The following is an 18,933-nucleotide window of genomic DNA, read 5'->3' as shown; positions in this document are numbered from 1 at the left end:
CCCACGGTTTTTCCCAGTTAGATCCTTGTTTACCTCCTTGTTTTGTTTAATTAAATCCATTATTGATTGTACCTCTGCCTCCTTGCCCTGTTTCCCTGCACCTGGGTCCTTGTGCTCTTACATGAATAAAGTTTTCTTTTTTTTTTTTTTTGGTTGAAAAGCCATAACTTTAAAATAATTAAGTAAATTTCCCTTGTGACACAAAACAAAGCAAATGAAAAATATTTAAAATAAAAATAAGAACATTTAAAAAAAGAAAATACATTTTCTTGGAAAGTTCCAACTTCGAAAATTCAAGGAATTTTGCAACCCCCCACGCCCCCACAACAATTTTGGTCCTTTTCCAGCCATCAGCATGTTGGATCAGATCTACTACGCGATCTATCCGGTGGACCTCTGGCCATCCTGCCCTAGTCCATCTCATGACTTTCATTCCCGGGATTCCTCGAACCCCTATTTGCCGACATTCCAAAGATTCCCCCTCCAACACCTGACTCTGCTCACTTTGTCAGCACATATCATCAAAATGGACACCAACAGTTAAGGGAACAATATGGCCAACAACTTGACATGTAAAATATCTCCAATAAAAAAACGATTTGTAAAATAATTTTTTTGGGGGGGTAATTTTATTTACTTACTTATTTTTCTATTTTTGGTGTGGCCCAAATATGCGTCGTCTACGTCACACACCTAAATCTCGACAATTGTTTACTTTGTTTTTATTTAATCATGACGTTCAAATGAGTGGAATAACGCTGCTGCCACCTTAAAGAAAATCCTGCTTGCTTTGATCACGTTTCTGACCTAAAAGTGAACCGTGCCAAAAGCCTGACGCTGAATTCTTTTGTCAGGCAGAAAATGTGGAGGTTTGGCGGTCAGCTGAGGATTTTTCTCCTGTCTCGGTGGCCAATGTGGTGCACCACAAAGACCAAAAGACAGACTTAGAGAGTTAACATCTGCGCTGGGAAACCTCCACGATGATGCTATTCTTTTTTCTACACACTTAATTTTTTTAAATAGGCTATGACTTTTATTTCGAAAAACATACAACTTTTGTCTTGCAATACTGCAACTGTATTTTTGTAATACTATGATTCCCCCCCCACGCAAATATACAACTAGAAGGGCACCATGTAAGAAAATAGCCACGACACACTCCCATTGTTTCCGCTGGACTGAGCACGGTGAGACAATGATCTCCTCTATCATCGCACTCTTCTCTCACTGCTTCCATTTGTTTGTCTTTGATTGTGCCGGGCCTCATTTACTTGTTGGCTACAGCAGCGGTGACGACCGTCTGTCTCCGAAATCAATCCGCAAAGGCCGGCAGAGGAGATTTATGTGCCCGAAAGCAAACAAAGAAGTGGGGAATGCTAATGAAAACCAAGATGGCAGCTGTTAAATGTTCCTGTCTATCAATAGGAGACGAGCTGGGAATGAGTGGCAACCAGTCCAGGTAAAGTCAGCTGATAAGTATGAGTAATATATAAATAAAACAGGCTGTGTGTGGAGTCAGATGTTGTACACAGTGGCTGGCAATTTGGACTACAAAACAAATACGTGGTTTAAAAATTGAAAAGTGCTCCCACAATTATCATGGTTGTTATAGTGATCGACCAAAAACACATAACAGCTAATACCATGCTAATCTTTCAAGGGTCTTAGTAAAAGTTTATAAATCACTTTTGCTTCCTTGTTTAAGACCATGTATAACCATTTTAAAGAAGAAAATATAGTTCATTTAGTAATGCCTGAGCATAAAAGTATTAGCTATTGTTGCCAAGCTATACACTAGCGTTCTTGGTATATTTATTTTCACTGTGAATAAAAAAAGTTACTAAATACACACAAGTACTAGTACTAGTATTAGAGTACAAAATAAATAAGCAAAGTTAAGTTTTCTCTTACCTTTAGCATGGTTGTCTACGTGGCTGAGAACCATTCAACACTAGAACCTGTTAAGATATGTGCTCTGAAATACACTGTGTAGCTAGCTAACTATCTCATGCACATTTGTTACATAACAGTGTTCCTTTGATTCTTTCTCGCTTTGTAATAAATTTCTTTCTTCTTCCACACTGTCACAGAGGCAGGTTTGTTAGCAGTTATTCATCCATCAATATAGCAATATTATTGGGTTGTTGATCCAGGAAATAGTTGGACAAACAGCCACATTTTTTTTGTATATCAGAGATAACACTATAACTGTAATTTAAGGGGAATATGTATTTTGCAGCCAAAAAAAGTTTAACTTCACTCCCCCGCGTACCCCCTACCAGCCACCAATCTATTATCTCTGACCCGCGTACGTCGTGAAGATGAAAGCCTGACAAGATCCCTTAAGGGCACTCTCACTCTTTCCACGAGCCATTAACTCACAAATGCAACTCTCAGAAACATTGGTTGTGTATTTTGTTGTTAAGGAGAAGTTCTGAAACAAACTTGAACTTATGGACATTTGAGAATGTCAAATTAACTTGTCAAGGAGATAGCACATTAGCCATACAGAAAATTCCCCGGAAAGCTGAATATCACAAACCTTTTGCGAGTAGTAGCTGAGTCTCAAAAGGTTTTGTTCAACTTAGTAGTACTAAAAAGTATTAATTTTCTTGATCAGGATTACATTTTATGAGTGTGAAATTGGGGTTTGAAAAAGGCTTTCAAACCAAACAAATGAATTGCGTTAGCATGATTTGCTAAGTGGATTTCCGCAAGTACTTTCCGATCGCAGATAAAACAACAAAGTCTCTTTGTCATTTGGGGGTATCACGAGGGCACTTGCGTGGCTCAGTGAGAAAAACAACTGACCCAAAACTGGTCACTCTTCACAAACTGGCTATCGTGTTAACGTTTGATTTAGATTTTGTACACTGCGGTTTTCAAGCTAGCATGCTATTCAAATGTACAGGAGGGGTTCAGGTTGGTTGTGAGAAGAAAAACTTTCCCATCCTTACTTGGTCATTTTCATGTACTGTAGTTCAGATTATTCATTTAGCAACATGCTAACTAAAAGGGTTAACATTCGCATCCCAGTTTGCTTAACTATTCCTATTTCCCCCTTTATAAGATTACATTAAATATATTGTTTGATTGGATTTGGGAGGGTTAGAGCGGAAATAGTGTGTTTAGTGTGGTTGTGTGGTAGTGCGAGTTAAGAACGAGCACACGCAACGGAATAAATCAAAGGAATGGCTAGCTCACTGCTAGACTAGACCTGCATTTACGATCTAAATTCACATGAAACATTTGTTCCATGAACACATTTCATAATCAAAATCTCTGGCGAAATGTATTTTATTTGTTGTTGTCATGTTCTTAGATAATTACTGACTGTCAACTGCTGATGATATACGTGGCACAGCTGCGTGATGTTTTATTGTGTTTTTGAGAGAGATGCGAAGCAAACGGAGCAAACACCTGCCATAGTTGTGCTCTACCTACATCAGTGCTGCTAACCCTTGAACCCAAAGCCACCATACCACCCACCGCTTGCTTGTCTGCTTTTCATCACCGGCTTGCCTTCATGTGGGCCGCACTTGAACAGCAAACAACAACAGCCGGGTCAGGACACGGTGCTAATCGGGACCGCTGGCCAGTGTTTGACCCCAGTGGGGCTGCTTCTCGAAATGGGCTGAAATAACAAATACGCATCCATTTGTTGACCTCCAAGAATCTATGAACACATGATAGGCATCACATGACTGCGGAAAGGGATAGACGCTGATTAACTCATTCACTGCCAGTCCAGGACAAAAAAAATAAATCTTTGACGTCTAAAACCGTCTATGGCAGTGAATGTGTTAAAGTTGGATGTCCGCATGTTTTGAATATTCTTGTAGACTACACAAGTTTGTTTTTTTTAACTATGTGTAGTAAACACTGCAATTTACTGTTATTGCTTTAATACCAAGTTGATGCAAAACGAAAAAGCTTTTTTGCACATTGTTTTATTGAGTGTGCAGGAAAAAAATGAATCTTTGACGTCTAAAGCCGTCTATGGCAGTGAATGTGTTAAAAGCATGATTCTAATTAGCCAGACATTAGACAACCTTGTTTTGGATGCCTTGAGGCCACAAAGGATTCCCTGATTATTGTTCTGGTAAAACGAAAGTGTTACAACAGAAATATTTATGCGAAAGTAAAATACGTAACCACTATACATAGCCAATGCTGTGAATTGTCACTAAATTCACATGCACATCTCTGCTAATTCAACAAAGGAAATTATGAAAACAATTACCACACTATTTTGGATTTTGCGGGTATAATTCCATGTTCTCATTATACATTTACCAGCACTACTGTATTACTAACTGAATTATGTGTAAAAAACAAACAAACAAACAGTTTATATACAACACTACAATTAGAGCGCCATAATGAAAAAATACTGTCCGTATGGAATCAATACTGGATGTACATTTTGTGACCATCTGGACAGTCATTCAGTGCATTCCTGGTGGACATTTCATGCTTTTTCCATCAACTAGCGCCAAGTTATGAGTGAAATAGCGTCATAAGAATATACAGATGGACATATTTGGATATGATTTGTCAACAGACATCTGCCGACTTAACGTATTTGATTAAATTTTCGCCTGATCGAAAACCTTCTCCGGGGGCTGATGCGCAAAATGAACGTACCCGGTTTGAGTCTCTCCCACATGCTGCAAGGTGCTAGTGTACTTGGGAGCAGTCGGAACACGGTTCGAGGCCTGTGAAAGAAATTTCTGCAGCGGTGCGACTTTTTAGGCTGACAGGTTAGGGAGGCCACGCCCACCTGAATATTGTCTGCTCAGCCACGAAGCAGCTGCACCAAAGCAATGACTCACCCTCTGTCCTTGGAATGGCTCGACTCCCGTTGGCATGCACGCACACACATGCAGACACACCCCACGCATCACCATCCGCCGTGCTCAGTGAAGCTCTTAAATGCTGCATCAGGACCATAAGTGATGAAATATAGATGTGGATAAAAAGAGAAGCAGGCTGAAGTGCATTGTGTAAGTCTTTTGGGGGCCTACCAAATTTATTTATAAAAATAAAAAACACCTAGGTGGTTGTATTGCTTCTGTCTAAATATAAAACCTAAATTTGAATATTTGTTCACGTCTTCATTTATTGTCAAAATTCTACTCTGTTCATTTCATTGTTTCTTTTGGTTGCACTGCTTCCAGAGCAGTTGCAGTATTTCGTTCAATCAGATTTCAGCCTCTATATGTTACCATGCCAATCTAATCTGCCCAGGGCCTTAAGAATTAGCCGTGTCATTTAAACTATACAGTAAATTGAGGAGCTTGATTTAGAAAAGGTAGTGCTATGCCGCCATCTTGTTGCACTTTGTTGACATAAGTTGAGGACGTTCATTCAGACAAAGGTAGTGCTTTGCCGCCATTTCGTGGCATATTGTTGCCAAGGAACTATGTTGAAGAGAGTTGAGGAGCTTCATTAAAACAAAGGTAAAGCTTTGCCACCATTTTGAGGTATCTTGTTGCCGAGCAAATATGTAGAAATGAATTGAGGGGATTCAATTAGACAAAGGTAGTGCTTTAGCACTATTTTGTGGCATGTTGTTGTCAAAGAAACTATGTAGAATTAAGTTGAAAAGCTTCACTCAGACAACGGTAGCACTTTGCCACCATTTTGTGGCGTCTTGCTGCCAAATAATGACATCACTTCTTGCTGTTTTATCAAGGAAGCCGTCAAGTAAAGCAGTTGCACCAAGCTCGAGGCTGTGGAAACCTACTGAAATGTTGACGTATTCATGACAGCCAGCATCAGATCAAACTGCTGACGTGACAAAATCTCGCCGTCACAGTGATTGATTGGGTCTGGCCTGGCAAAATGTGTTGTAGCATAGATAGCTGAACAAGGATAAAGTCGTCAAACAATCATTTTTGGACTAATAAAGTGAAATTGTATAATTTCCAATGACACAATAGCTTGGAATCAAAAGGAATGTCCACTAGTTGAGTAATAAAAAACCTTTCCTAGGTTTATTAGCAACAGTGTGGTAAGAATCATCCGTTTTGTATTTATCATAACACACATCACGAGTTATATCCACTTTGCGACTCCTTGTTACAATTTGCGTACACGTGTTTAGGTTGCATCTAGGTGACAACTTTAATGCCCACAGGCAAGAGTTCAGTGTCGCATGAGGATGTTTTATTGTCAGATTTCAGCTTCTATGTGTTGCCATGTCAATCTAAATCGGTTGGCCTGCGCCATGTAATTTAATTAGCAATGAAGATGCTTCTTTAACCAATCAGATTGTTGACACCATTTTTCTATACTCAGATTGGCTGGTCAGAGCAAAAGCTGTGAGAAAACTCCTCTGTAGTGAAATGCACACAATCATCATATCTGATAAATCTAATTTATTTTATTCACATCGTTTCTATGTTGAGATGACATCACATTGACATGTGAATCTCCTTGCAGCTTCCATTTTAATTCCACTGTAACTCACCTCAACTTTGTCCAATTTTGATACTTAATTAGAGACTTAATTGGATTGCCAGTTCAACTAATGATCTGGGAAACGAGTTCAGTCCAGACAGCTTAATGGAAGGAAATCAGACTACGGTCTATTTTTTGATGCCGTTTTTTATGCCAATTTGGTGGACATGCTCATTAAAGCGGAATGCTTGGATAGAAGATGAACTCTAGTTTGTGCGGGGTTCAAGGGGTGGTAAGAGGACAATAATGGCGATGCAGTTATTGGCTGTACAGCAGCTCCACACAACTGTGGCTCTCCTTTCCCATATACGAGGGCATTACAGTTGGGAAGTATGCTGTAATAAACATGATTCCACACTTCAAATCATCAGGATGAGTTTTGTGCAAAAGAACTTGATTTCCCACCCTCCATCTAGAAAAGTTTTTGAGCCAGAAATCTTTCCGGAAGAGTGAAAGCCATTCCAGATTTTGATTTCCACGCATTAAATGGGAGACACCACCATGTGCTGCTTATATGAAGCGGTAGTTATTTCAAGCATTGGTGGCAGAAGTACTCGCACTCTTCAGTATAAGCACTTAAGTTAAACAAAAAAAAAATTATTAAAAAAACTACAGGATGTGGATTGTAAATGTTATAGTCTATTTATAGTACGCAATAACACCTGACTAGAAAAAAAACTGTACTGCACCACGAGGCTCAACTTACTGGCAAGTGTCACATACTAGTGGTTTCCTGGCCCTACTAGTAGCACAAAAATACCCACTAGTAGTGTTGCCTCAGCAGTAACATTCATTGTGGGAGTACTATCACATATCGATACGATAATTATCACGAAATTGTGGGGTGTTTCGCGATATAGAAAAAGGTCACAATATTGTTAAAAAAAAAAAAAAAACTCATACTTAAAAAAAAAACCAATATTGCGCTTTGTAAATTACAACAATGAAAAATATAACATTATAAATATATGTAAAAATATATAAATATAACATTGAGTTCCTCCACATTTTGGCTCGCTTCACAAGCATATTAGCTTCTGCTTCATCTGACCAATAACGTGGATTTTCAACATTGAAGGGCCAAAACATGCTTCGTGAAAATTAAATGGAACTGAAGGAAACTAGCCACCAGAGGGTTCTATAACTGCACAAATAGAAATTAACCCTTGTTACTTGTGCAGCAAAACTGTTAGTTGACAACTGGCCATTCTAGTAAGTTTAACTCGTCCACAGTCTTGCCTCACTATCGAGACAACATGCAATTGTCCTTCTAGTATGTCAAAGTTGTCCTACTAGTGTACAAAAATGTTTCTAGTACAGTAAGACAAGTAGGAAGCTTTGCTTGTACATGTTCCTTCACTTTCACTCACTTTCAACACCACTCCTCCCCCCACTTATTTTCACTGGCCCAGGAGAACAACGGTGTGATTCATGTGCCTGTCCTACGTGACGCCCTCTTTATTCTATCTCTGCCCCTCGCCCACCCAAAACAACCCCCCCAATCCTCCTCCTCACGCTGGTTCCTTCCTCTTGTTTTGGGCCGGTGCACACAGGGGGGGCTCCGGGTGGGCTTGTCCCCTGTCCCAACCCATCCTCAATGGTCCCTCTGTTTAACCCCCACCCCCCTTCCCTGCTAAAGAGGATAATAAGGTAGCGTCTGATCAGCCGCCGCTCATTATACAGGAACGTAGCGGGCTTTATCGCCGTACGTTACGTTACATAAGCACCCGGCATTCCGCTCGTATGGCCGATTTCTGCTGCACGGGGCGGCCGGAGCGCCAGCGTAATGTGGTTTCGGGATGTTACCGTGTAATTAGGAGAAGGCAGGAAGTGATTAAGAAAAGATAACACGATGAAATCCAGTCTGTTGATGTCTTAAACTGCACTTAACTTGAGGGTTGTGAATCAGACTCAAAGAGAGTTAAACATCTACATTTAAAAAACAACATTTAAAAGATAAGTTTGTGGGGGGGTTTTGCATTGGAGGTGTAAAACACTTTTTGGTGGTTTATCAGCATTTTTTTCTTTCACCTGCAAATAACTGAGGTCTGTTGTAATTTCATTTAATAAAAATCTGCTAGCACTAATGCTAAAGTATAATGACAAATGCCATAGACTTGCTAACAAAAATGAGCATGGATGTTATGATATTTTGAAATCTTCAAACAATTGCTCCCTTAACACACCTGGAGCGTCAACACATACAAGTAAAGCAGAGGGAAATACTCGCAGGAACCTCCAATGATGTCACCATTTTTATGTCCTCTGATTGGTTATTCAGATCACAACTTATTACCAACTTCAACTAGGGATGTAACGATAAGCACGATGTCGTGATATCCTGATATTAAAACTGCCACAATACCGTCGTCGTCATGTTCACGATATTTAAATGTCTGTTAAAAAAGTCAAGTTGATTTCCATTTGTGCAGTTTTAGCACCGTCTGGTGGCTAGTTTTTTTAGTGCAATTTAATTTTCATTAGGGATGTTTTGCCCCTTCTATGCTGAAAATCTACACTAATTGTCAGATGAAGGGATCAAATCAATAAGTGGAGAAATTGGGTGTGTGGATTAACATAATAATAATAATAATAATAATAATAAAACAACAACAACAACAACATTATTATTAATAATAACAACAACAACAACATTGTTGTTATGTACAAAAGCACAATATTGTGCTTTTTTTTTTAAAGTATGAGCTCTTTTTTTTTTTTTTTACAATACTGTGACCTTCTTTAAATGTTGCCAACCTCCCTAACAATATTGTGATAATTATCGTATTGAGAGCTTCATATCGTGATAATATCGTATCGTGACGTTTGGATATTGTTACATCCCTAATTTCAACTAGCATACGTTGCCATATTCATACACAAGAAAACCCACTAAAATTTTGAGATTGTGTGCAGATGTGCGCCTCTTTAACACCTACGCCCGAGATGAAGTGACAAGTAAGTGACTTCACATTGATATAATCTCAACTAGAAAGTCAGCCAAAGTTGACGGTTGCCAAAAAGATTTGTGTTCGTTCAGCACTCTGCACTTTTGTTAACAGGCTACTTTCTCAGGCGGAACAAGAAGCAAATCATTTTTTGGTTCGGAAGCAATTTTGTTTGTTTGGTTTTTTTTGCTGACTTTTATTTGCACCTTAGTTGGTTGTGGTTTTATTTTGCGTGCTCCACCCTCAGCAGATGATTTCCTCTAATTGACCACGTCCTGTAGCACAAGTGCACAGCTGCATGCTCTCGTCATATATCATACACTAAACACACAAACTGAAACACAACATAGCAATGCATGAATGTGCCTTTATGCCTTAAAAGATCACATATACGGTATTTGATGATGTTATGTTATAGTTTTGGAACAGTACGACCAAAATTCTACATGTAGGACCCTGGGCCGGTTAATCTAAGGTCATTTGAGGTGGTAAGTTATGAGGAAGCCAAGCATTGCTTAAATTCCTCCATGCAAGTGCGGATGATATTTATTAACTGGATGTCAGATGCACATTAATCTTTCTCAAACTTTGGCCATGTGATGCAGCCTTCATCCAGTCACTAAAAATTCACTGTAATTTATTATTATTATTTTTTAATCCAGTGGCAATCCATTTTTTTTGGTGCTTTCATTTGAACTGACCTGAGAGACGCTTTGTTGAACTTTTACTTACAGTTGGGCCAATACTAGTATCCACTCATTTTGTTACATTTACTATGATCCTCATTCCTTTCTCCCTTCAAAAAGCGTATGGTGGTCCTCTGTTTACAATACGGTACCCCAATTTTAAGATTATCAATGCTACTGTGATTTATTATCCAAGGTGTGTCCAGGAACAAAATTGTCAGCAGTCAGTCCATCTTTAAGCACTTTCGTCACAGTTAAAAAGTTCAATCTTGGCACAGGTCTGTATGCTCTCTAATGACTGTATTGTTTGTCTTTAAACTTGTACAGCAAGGAGGCATGTGATATCGTTCTCTATTAAGTTATTTAATATGAGCCTAGAATTGAGTTTAAAAAAATAACTATAACAATCTCATGATGGCCATGATTCAATCATCCCTTGTGAGGAATAAGCGGTCAAGAAAATGGATGGACTTCAATATGTGTGACGAGGGAAATTAACGGGGAAAAACAAAAACAAAAACAACATGGCGGCGACCATTCAAGACAATGTCGAGAACACACAAGTAGAAATGTGGCTCGAGGCTCTACATCCATCATTGTGTCAGTTGACCTTTCAAGTAGACAGACGCAAGTGTGACTTTTTCACCCACCACCCATAAAAAAAGTCAATAGAAGACAATATGAGGTGTGAAAAGAGCAGGTGGCAGTGGTGGGAAGTAATAATGCACAAATACTCCCTGACTGTACTTACTGTAAAGTGAATTCAGATATTTGATTTTGAAAACGTGAAGACGGAGAACAATACAGTTTATAATTGTGGCAATGTAGCAGTAAGAGTGCCTCGTTGTCAGCTGTGAGTGTACGCAGATCACACAGAGAAGGCAAATGAAAGCGATGGGGTGATTTTTTTCGTAAATCGGACTTGACAGCCTGCATGTGAACAGGTGCTTCATTCTGGCATGGCCGCTTTAGAGTGCCTCGTTGTCACGTGGTAGAAAAGTCAATCCATGCAACGACCCGGTGGGATATATTCCAGCCATCAGAGGCTAACATGTAGCATTGTGGAGACGCAAGAAAAATCTATACTTGTTCTTTAAGTACAGCGTATGAGCAGTCAGAGACAAAGGTGTGACTTTTTGACCCCGGCACCCATAAAAAATGTCAATAGAATACAAAAATAAATTTAAAAAATGAGGCGTGATCACAGCAGGTGTCATAAAAACAAGTCAATACGTCGAGGAGAATAGAATATCGGAGACGAGGAGCAAACAGAGCAGGTGGTACAAACACAGGGTCATTAGCATCGGCTTCCCAAATATTGTTTCGCACAGCGCTGAGCAATTTACACTCGGGTTAGAGTGCTGAGTCACACACTAGATCACATGCACATCTTGGAACGGTGAGGGTTATAGGTCATACAGAGCCAAATGAGAAATGCGTTAGCTAAAAACAAACATTCGCAGGGTGCTTTTTAGCAGAGAGGCTGAAGGTTAATTATTCATGAGTTGTTGTTTTTTTAAATCCACTTCTGAAGTCATAAGGTAAAAAGAAAATGCTTGATTATTCTTGAAAGCTTCACACAACGCTTGAGGCTGAAGATAAAAGTATTTGTTTATGGGATATACAGTATCTGCTAATTTGGGTCTGATTTTCTGTGCACTTGTACAAAAGCAAATACAGTATTTGTGTACTCTTACTGATTCTTAAATTTACATTTGGACTGCAGATATGAATGATTTTCTATACTAACTATTTTAATATGAAATATTTGACAGTGTTATCTTGTATAGTCTATCTTTTGTATAATTTGAGGTTCCTATGATTTTTTTTTTAATAATACAGGAAAAGGACAAAAATAAGAATATATATATATATATATATATATATATATATATATATATATATATATATATATATATATATATATATATATTCTTATTTTTGTGTATATATATTTTTAATTTTTTCAAATTTCAGTTGAGGCTTTTCACTAGTGCAAAATTTTTAAAAGGTTTTCTATACACAAGCAAAAAAAAATTAATTGAAAAACTTGAATTAAAAATTTAAACTATGGAGAAGAAAACTGTAGCTTTTAATAATTACTAGGGTTTATTTCACGTTTCAGTTGGGGCAGTGCATATGCACGATTTTCGACACAAGCAGAGACAAAGAAATCTGATAAAAAAAAAAAATAGTTATGATGTATTTCTGTAAACTACCCCTAGATTAAATTCATTTATCAAAACTTTATATTTATTTAATTAAGACTGTCCATTTCATATACCGGCTATTCAGAAGCCATCATGTACAATAATGTACTTTTTAGCTCATAATAATGACGATTAGACGTCAACGTTATTGCATTTCAATCATGCCCCAAGCTCCAGAACTTTTTTTTTTTTTTTTTAAGGAAAGCATATTTATTTCACAAACTGCAACCAATTTGAAGATTGATGCTGAGTCACAGACTTGTGTTCTAAATCAGTTTTATGACTGCGGGACGCACTCGCTAGCATGACTCAGCAAATACAATAAAATCTGCGTCAAAATTCAAGCACACACGTGCAAGCGATAGGTATGCGAAAAAAAAGTGTTTGCAGATTTAAAATATGATTTAAAAATATATACATAAAAGAAAGGAAAAGATCCAAAGGAATGGCGTACCTTGCTGTCGAGGACGCCGCCTCCTTGCACCCCCACCTCTGCGGCCGAGGCTGAAGCATCCTCCTCCTCCCTGCTCCCGGCGACGTCCCGTTGCGCTGAGCTCTCTGCTCCCATGGCCGAGCGACGTCTGCTTGTGTGCCGCTTCCCTGGGGTATCAAGTCGGTATCCTACCCCCGCGTCCAGAAGAAAAACAACTGACTGCAAAAGTGCGAGCTGTGTGCTGAGTAACCGCACCGGAGTGTGACCTGGGGGGAGATGAAGAGGGAGGGAGAGAGAAGGAGACAACTCTTTTACAGCACCCTCCTCCTCTTTCTCCTCTTTCCTCCTGCCAGAATCACATGAGGCTCCACGCCTTGCAGCATCACTGAGATGCTGATGGAGGATACACATATGGACGCTCTGGCACATTGTACACACGCAATACTTTGGTTTGAGAGGTAAATGTGAAACATTTCCTCTACACGGATGACAAAAACATTTGAAAAGTCACTGCTATAGAAAAAAAAAAGGTGTTCTTATCAAGAACACCTTAAACAAATAGCCTATACCAATAAAACAACTACTTACCAAGTGTATTCACTTTTCATAAAGGTTTGTGGAATTGTAGCTACACACCTCCACCTTTCGTTGTTCTTTAGCAGACAGGTGTCACCACTTCCTGTGTATTCAAATTAAACCAACTGTTGTGATTCACTATTAAAAGTACAAAAACACACAAATTAAAACAAGTTAATCAATGTCCAACACGCACTATTACGTTACCGTTTCAAAACCACGAAACGTTACCATCTGTGGAATCCAACCCCCCCCCCCCCCCCCCCAAAAAAAAAAAAATCCGATACTTCAACAAATTATGTTAACATTAATAATATAGTACTATAACAATGTCCTAACGAATGTTTGCAAGCAGCTGCGAGAGTTGGCATGTCTACAATGAGTGAAATAAATACTATAAACTTGCCAAGTTACCATCAAGCAGGCAGAAAACTAGCTAGCTCGGATGGCTATCAAGCAGGCAGAAAACTAGCTAGCTAGCTAGCTAGCATGGCAACTAGCTAGCTAGGACGGCTAAAATCAATTTGTTTCCACTGTTACTTAAAAACTGTAAATTGTTTAAATTTTTTGTGTGCATTTACTTATGTGCCTACGGAGCATGTTCAATGGAAGAAGTTAACCCAAACATTTCAAAATAATATTTAGTTTTACATGTTGTACTATGAAACCACAATATTTTTTGCTTGTGGTTATCATACTGTAATCAGATTTTTTATTGCCTGCCACCTTCATCATGTCTTGTCTGATTACTGGAACACACTTTGTAGTCCACCGCTCCTACCTCAAAAGACTCCATCCAGTTCGTTCGTCATTTTGCTTCTTTCATCTTAAATGGAACACAAGAGGACACAAATAATTCCAATTATGGCCTCCCTACACAGTTAACAGATAAAAAGGGACCAAAAACATGTCACAATGTGACATTAGATGGCCATTACCTCAGCCATTTAGGTTGGGTTTAATTCAAAATGAATAGGGCTCTTGCTTTGATGCAGGAAAAATGCTGACAGATGACTGGTTTTTAGAATAAATAAATAAACAAACAAACAAACAAATAAATAAATAAATAAATAAATAAATTCCAAGCCGTCTGTTTTCCATTTCTCAGCATCCACTGCAATACTTCCAGTATGTTGAGGTTAGAATTTTGGTGTTGACATGTTAACCTAATCTGTTGAAACCATTCAGAAACAGCAATGTTTACCAATTAAATTTAAAATAGATTGTATTTTTTTTAGCTTGTTTTTGGCATTCGATTATATATTGATTACGTTCCAAATAATATTAGTAGAAGTGTTCTATTGCCTTTTTTATTTATTTATTTTATTTATATGAAGTATTGCGTTATATGATTATGTGACTGTGGTGTTAATAGGTGGACTAGATTGGGTAAATAAAATAACATAACACAGACATACAGCCAGCCCATTTTGCTATAACTTAGAAAGTAGCATTATGCACCTAGTAATGAATCCGTCTATGTTTCCATTTATGTTGAGCACTTAACAATATTTAAAAGACGAGTGTGTAAACTTTTGGCCTGTTGAGCCATTTAAAGCCCATATTTTCAATCACATTGCAAAGCCATGATGGTCGTTCCTCAACATGTCTGTCATCCACTCAAGAGGGTTCATAAACACACATAAAGAACAAAGCATTGTTGCGCGACTGTTTCCACGAACGCATTCCTCGAAGTCAGTCACGACTGTAGTTGAAGTGTCAGATCCTGCCCGGTGCACACAAACCGACACTAACAGGGTGTACGGGTGGAATTCTGCCCGTGTGCGTACACGACTTCCAAGTTGTGCGCCCAAACACCTGATCATGACTGACGCTGCACCCTGGGGTGCTGCTTACAACACAAGAACCTCATCCTGGAGGACAAAGAAAAGGATGTTAGTGACAAGTGTAAACCTCCATTTGTCAGACTTACTCAGGAAATGTGCGATACAACCAATAAAAACTAAAATTTCAGCGAATGAAAAACTGACATCCTAATGCAAAACATCATACATGAGTTAATGAACTGATAAACTGCTGTTCTGTGGGGACATCAAATACACTATTAGTGGAGATTAGTTGGGGACCTTTTCTGTCTCTTCTTCTTGCTCTTAATTACAGCGGATACTTTTCTGGTAGACCTCAGGACTGCCTGATGTTGCAGCACAACTGAAGGTACACAACTAAATTCGGATTTTCCTGTATACTGTAAAAACGCACACACAAAAGCAATTAACTCATTCAATCCCAAAAACGTGTCAAAACGTTTTAACACTTTGTCCTTCTCTCCCAAAAACGTGTTTACACGTTTTGTGTTTTTTTTTTTTTTTTCAATGCAACAGCATCCAGAAGGTTTTAATGCAGCTTCTCACATGAAGAGGTGGCTTAAAGCAATGGTAGTTATTGCGGCCAGCAGGTGGCAGCAGAGTATAAGAGATCAGCAAGGGCCATGTTGCCGCAATCTCTTTTTGTCAGTGTTTTTACCAGGAAGGTGAATATGCACGAAACGTAGCTATATTCTAATGCTAATTGCTGCAAAACTGAAAGAAATACACTTTTTTTTCCTGATGAAAACCGGTTCTTTTTATAGCAATAGAGCAGAATATTCTGTGGGCCTTGCAAAATCAGTCAAAATCGAACAAAACAGCCGGAAGCGAAAGCGTCAGTGAAAATGGCTGGGAGTGAATGAGTTAATTATTCGGCAATATAGTTGGTTTTCACTTCTCATTTACAAAGAACGGCACGCAGTGTCAAGTAAAAACAAAAACACAGTTTAGGGAGTAAACATATTTTTTTTAACAACTGATGATAAATATACAACTGCATTAAGTGAGGAAACTAGTAAATAAGGCACAATTACTGGAGTCACTAAATGATTGAAATGAAATGGAAAAAATGAAAATGCGATTTTAACCGTGCAACCGCTCTGCAGGAGACAAAAGGTCGCTTGTGCGTCAAACAGCTATTTGGTTGTGCGCCCCGAGTCGTGTAAAAAGTTCACAGTCAGAATAAAAAGCAGCGTTTCTTTGAGACCGGCGAGTAATAGTTGAAACATTATTAAAATAAAAATTCAACCACCTGAAAGTAGAGGTTTGCGAAGACAGGCGAAAAGCATCCGCAAAGCGTCGTCTTTGGCATATTACACGCATGCACAAATACAGCATATGGAATACAATGGCGATATAAATGCAGAGTGTTTCCCATCAGTGATGAGCCTTGATGGTGCACGCAGTGCGCATCCTGAGGCCTGGGAAAAGAAACAGGATGACGCATTTAAAACCAGCTTGTGTGTGTGTGATGTTGCATCTCAAAGTGTATTGTCTCATCTCTTTTGTGTGCGCGAATGATTCAAGCGATTGGAACTGGTCCAGAATGGAGCGGAGAATGATGTAGCGTAAGTGAAACATTATGGAAAAGATCAATAAATGTGCTCAGGGTCCAAAACAAAACCCTTCAGCTGATGTGTTTTGACAAGGACAAACGCCTCAGTTGACTCACTCACAGCATTCTTGGTCAACGTGGCTGATTCCAGTAAGAAGTCCACAAAAAGTACGAGATAAGAGAGTATTGCAGCACTTTGGCAGTTTTAGCATTATTTCTTTGTTTAATTAAGTTATTCCCAACTCAAGCCACATTTGAGATTTAAATGGACAAAATAGACCACATCATAAATGGATGAGGTATCAAAAAAAAAAAAAAAAGTTTAAAAGTACTGTTTATGCAAAATGTTTTTTTAAATACTAAAATATTTACCATATCTACAAAATAAATAATTAATTCTATGTATCAATTATTTAGATAATACTTTATTTTACTAATTTTAATTATTAAATTTAATATTTTATATTTTTATTTACATACAATAAATTAAGAAATTATTTCATTTAAAAAACTCATGTATAAATCGCTGATGCACGAAACAAATTTCGACAGAGGTTTTGGCCAACGCCGGCAATTATTTGTTGATTTTATGGTAAACAAAAATGTGTTTTATTATTATTTTTTAAATTGCTGTTTACAATGCAATTTTTCCAATTTATTACTTTATTATTGCCATTTTATTGATCATGGTTTGTGTTTAATTTTCGAGCTTACGTTCAGGACTTGTTAACAGGTGTGGCTGTTAAATTTGAGTTGACAAAAAAATGAATGAGAAATTAATAAAAAAAAAAAAAAAAAAGACAATTTTAACTAACCAATTTTGGAAAAAAAAAAATCTTCCAGGACTATTGATAACATCAATAACCGATGGGCCAGATTAAAGAACGTCACATGGTCTACCATTCTTAACCGCACTGCAGCAACCAAAGAATACCACTTGGTGGAAACTGAGTTTGTTAAAAAAAAAAAATTGAGATATTACATCATGCAATTCTCGAATCGATTCAATAGGTGGTCGAATCGATTTTTAAACATTCACTTTTGATGGAAAAATATTCAACAAAACGTCTTAGGTTTAAACCTTAAGGATGGAAGATGACTTGACTTGAAGTTTCAGATAAATAAATAGTACATTTCCATACAAATCTTACAGTGTACATGTACAAGTTTACTGATTAGTATTTTCTGAGTAAAAAAATTGGTATCGAATCGAATCGTGACCTACAAATCGTGATGCAAATCGAATCGTCAGGTACTAGGCAATTCACACTCGTAGTAGAACCTGTACCATTTGGTGGCAAACGACAAAAATAGAACTTAATTTAAAAGTACCAAACATTTTCCTGTGAGGATCGTGATGTGCTCAAAAGAGCCCGCTGATCTCCTCAGTGAGAGGGTCCAGGTCAATGTCGTAGAAACAGGGTCGAGTTGGCAGGCCAGGCATGGTGCTCATCTGAACGGAAGACAAGAAACACAAAGACGTGTCAAAGTCAAGAGCTGGGACGACTCTGCTTGTTTCCGCTTGACAATGCCAAAGCCAAATTCTGCACGTGAGGCTTACTCGGACTGACCTGCCAGCAGTCCACACCTATCTTTTTTTTTTTTTTTTTTTTACTAGTGGATTAAAGTGGATTCTAAATTTCACGGGCAGCCAGTGAAGAGAGGCCAGAACAGGGGTTATGTGTTCCCTCTTACGGGCACCAGTAAGGAGACTAGCAGTAGCCTTCAATAAAAAGGTAGGACTACAATTTAGATAATCCTTTAAATTAACGCTGTCCCCTCTCAAGACCTTTGATCAAAACTTGCAGCTTCAATGACTATAATTTAGAGTTGACTCCAGACAGACTATAGATTAGAGTGGTGACCACCTTCACTTTCGCCAATGATGAACTCAGCCAGTCAATGGTGTCTTTGTCCGTCTGCTAAAAACATGAAAAATAAACCGACTAATCATGACTGTTGATTTTGTGTGGGGATGTCAAGAGATTATATCAACAATTAAGCCATTTATTGTGAACGTGTGAGTACATCATATGTTATAACTGACCATGAGGAGCCGGGCATACCAAGGTCACGTGGATTTATTGAGGAAGACGGAAACGTATCATTAAATTAAGGACATGAGAGGAGACACATTTGGACTTTTATTAACAGCATTACGTTTAGTGTAATGCCTTCTAATGAAGCCTGTGTGAAAGGTAAATAACCAAGACATGACACACTTGGCAGACAAG

The 18,933-nt window shown here is 38.3% G+C and overlaps 2 protein-coding genes across 4 annotated transcripts in view; both read right to left on the bottom strand.

Annotated features, from left to right (window-relative positions):
• The window catches only part of akap12b (A kinase (PRKA) anchor protein 12b), a 37,727-nt gene extending 21,793 nt beyond the window's left edge, over positions 1-15,934 (bottom strand). Inside the window, exons 1-3 of one of the 3 annotated variants that reach the window (XM_077509820.1) lie at positions 14,100-15,934; positions 13,331-13,421; positions 12,764-13,008 (exon numbers count right to left, since the gene is read on the bottom strand). In XM_077509820.1, the coding sequence (XP_077365946.1) occupies positions 12,764-12,877 (114 nt within the window). In that variant the 5' untranslated portion in view covers positions 12,878-13,008; positions 13,331-13,421; positions 14,100-15,934. Of the gene's footprint in view, positions 1-1,911; positions 2,030-12,763; positions 13,282-13,330; positions 13,422-14,099 lie in introns of those variants that run through there. The other 2 variants (XM_077509819.1, XM_077509821.1) reach the window with 2 other exon arrangements.
• A 156-nt stretch (positions 15,935-16,090) lies between these two features.
• mthfd1l (methylenetetrahydrofolate dehydrogenase (NADP+ dependent) 1 like) overlaps positions 16,091-18,933 on the bottom strand; it is a 35,488-nt gene continuing 32,645 nt past the window's right edge. The window contains exons 27-28 of the mRNA XM_077509823.1: positions 18,032-18,152; positions 16,091-16,565 (exon numbers count right to left, since the gene is read on the bottom strand). Coding sequence (XP_077365949.1) covers positions 18,063-18,152 — 90 coding nt within the window. The 3' untranslated portion in view covers positions 16,091-16,565; positions 18,032-18,062. The remainder of the gene's footprint in view (positions 16,566-18,031; positions 18,153-18,933) is intronic.

Source organism: Festucalex cinctus, chromosome 21 (assembly GCF_051991245.1).
Source record: "Festucalex cinctus isolate MCC-2025b chromosome 21, RoL_Fcin_1.0, whole genome shotgun sequence".
NCBI lineage: Eukaryota > Metazoa > Chordata > Actinopteri > Syngnathiformes > Syngnathidae > Festucalex > Festucalex cinctus.
The sequence above is the reverse complement of the archived record's forward strand: the minus strand, read 5'-3'. Positions and strand labels throughout refer to the sequence as shown.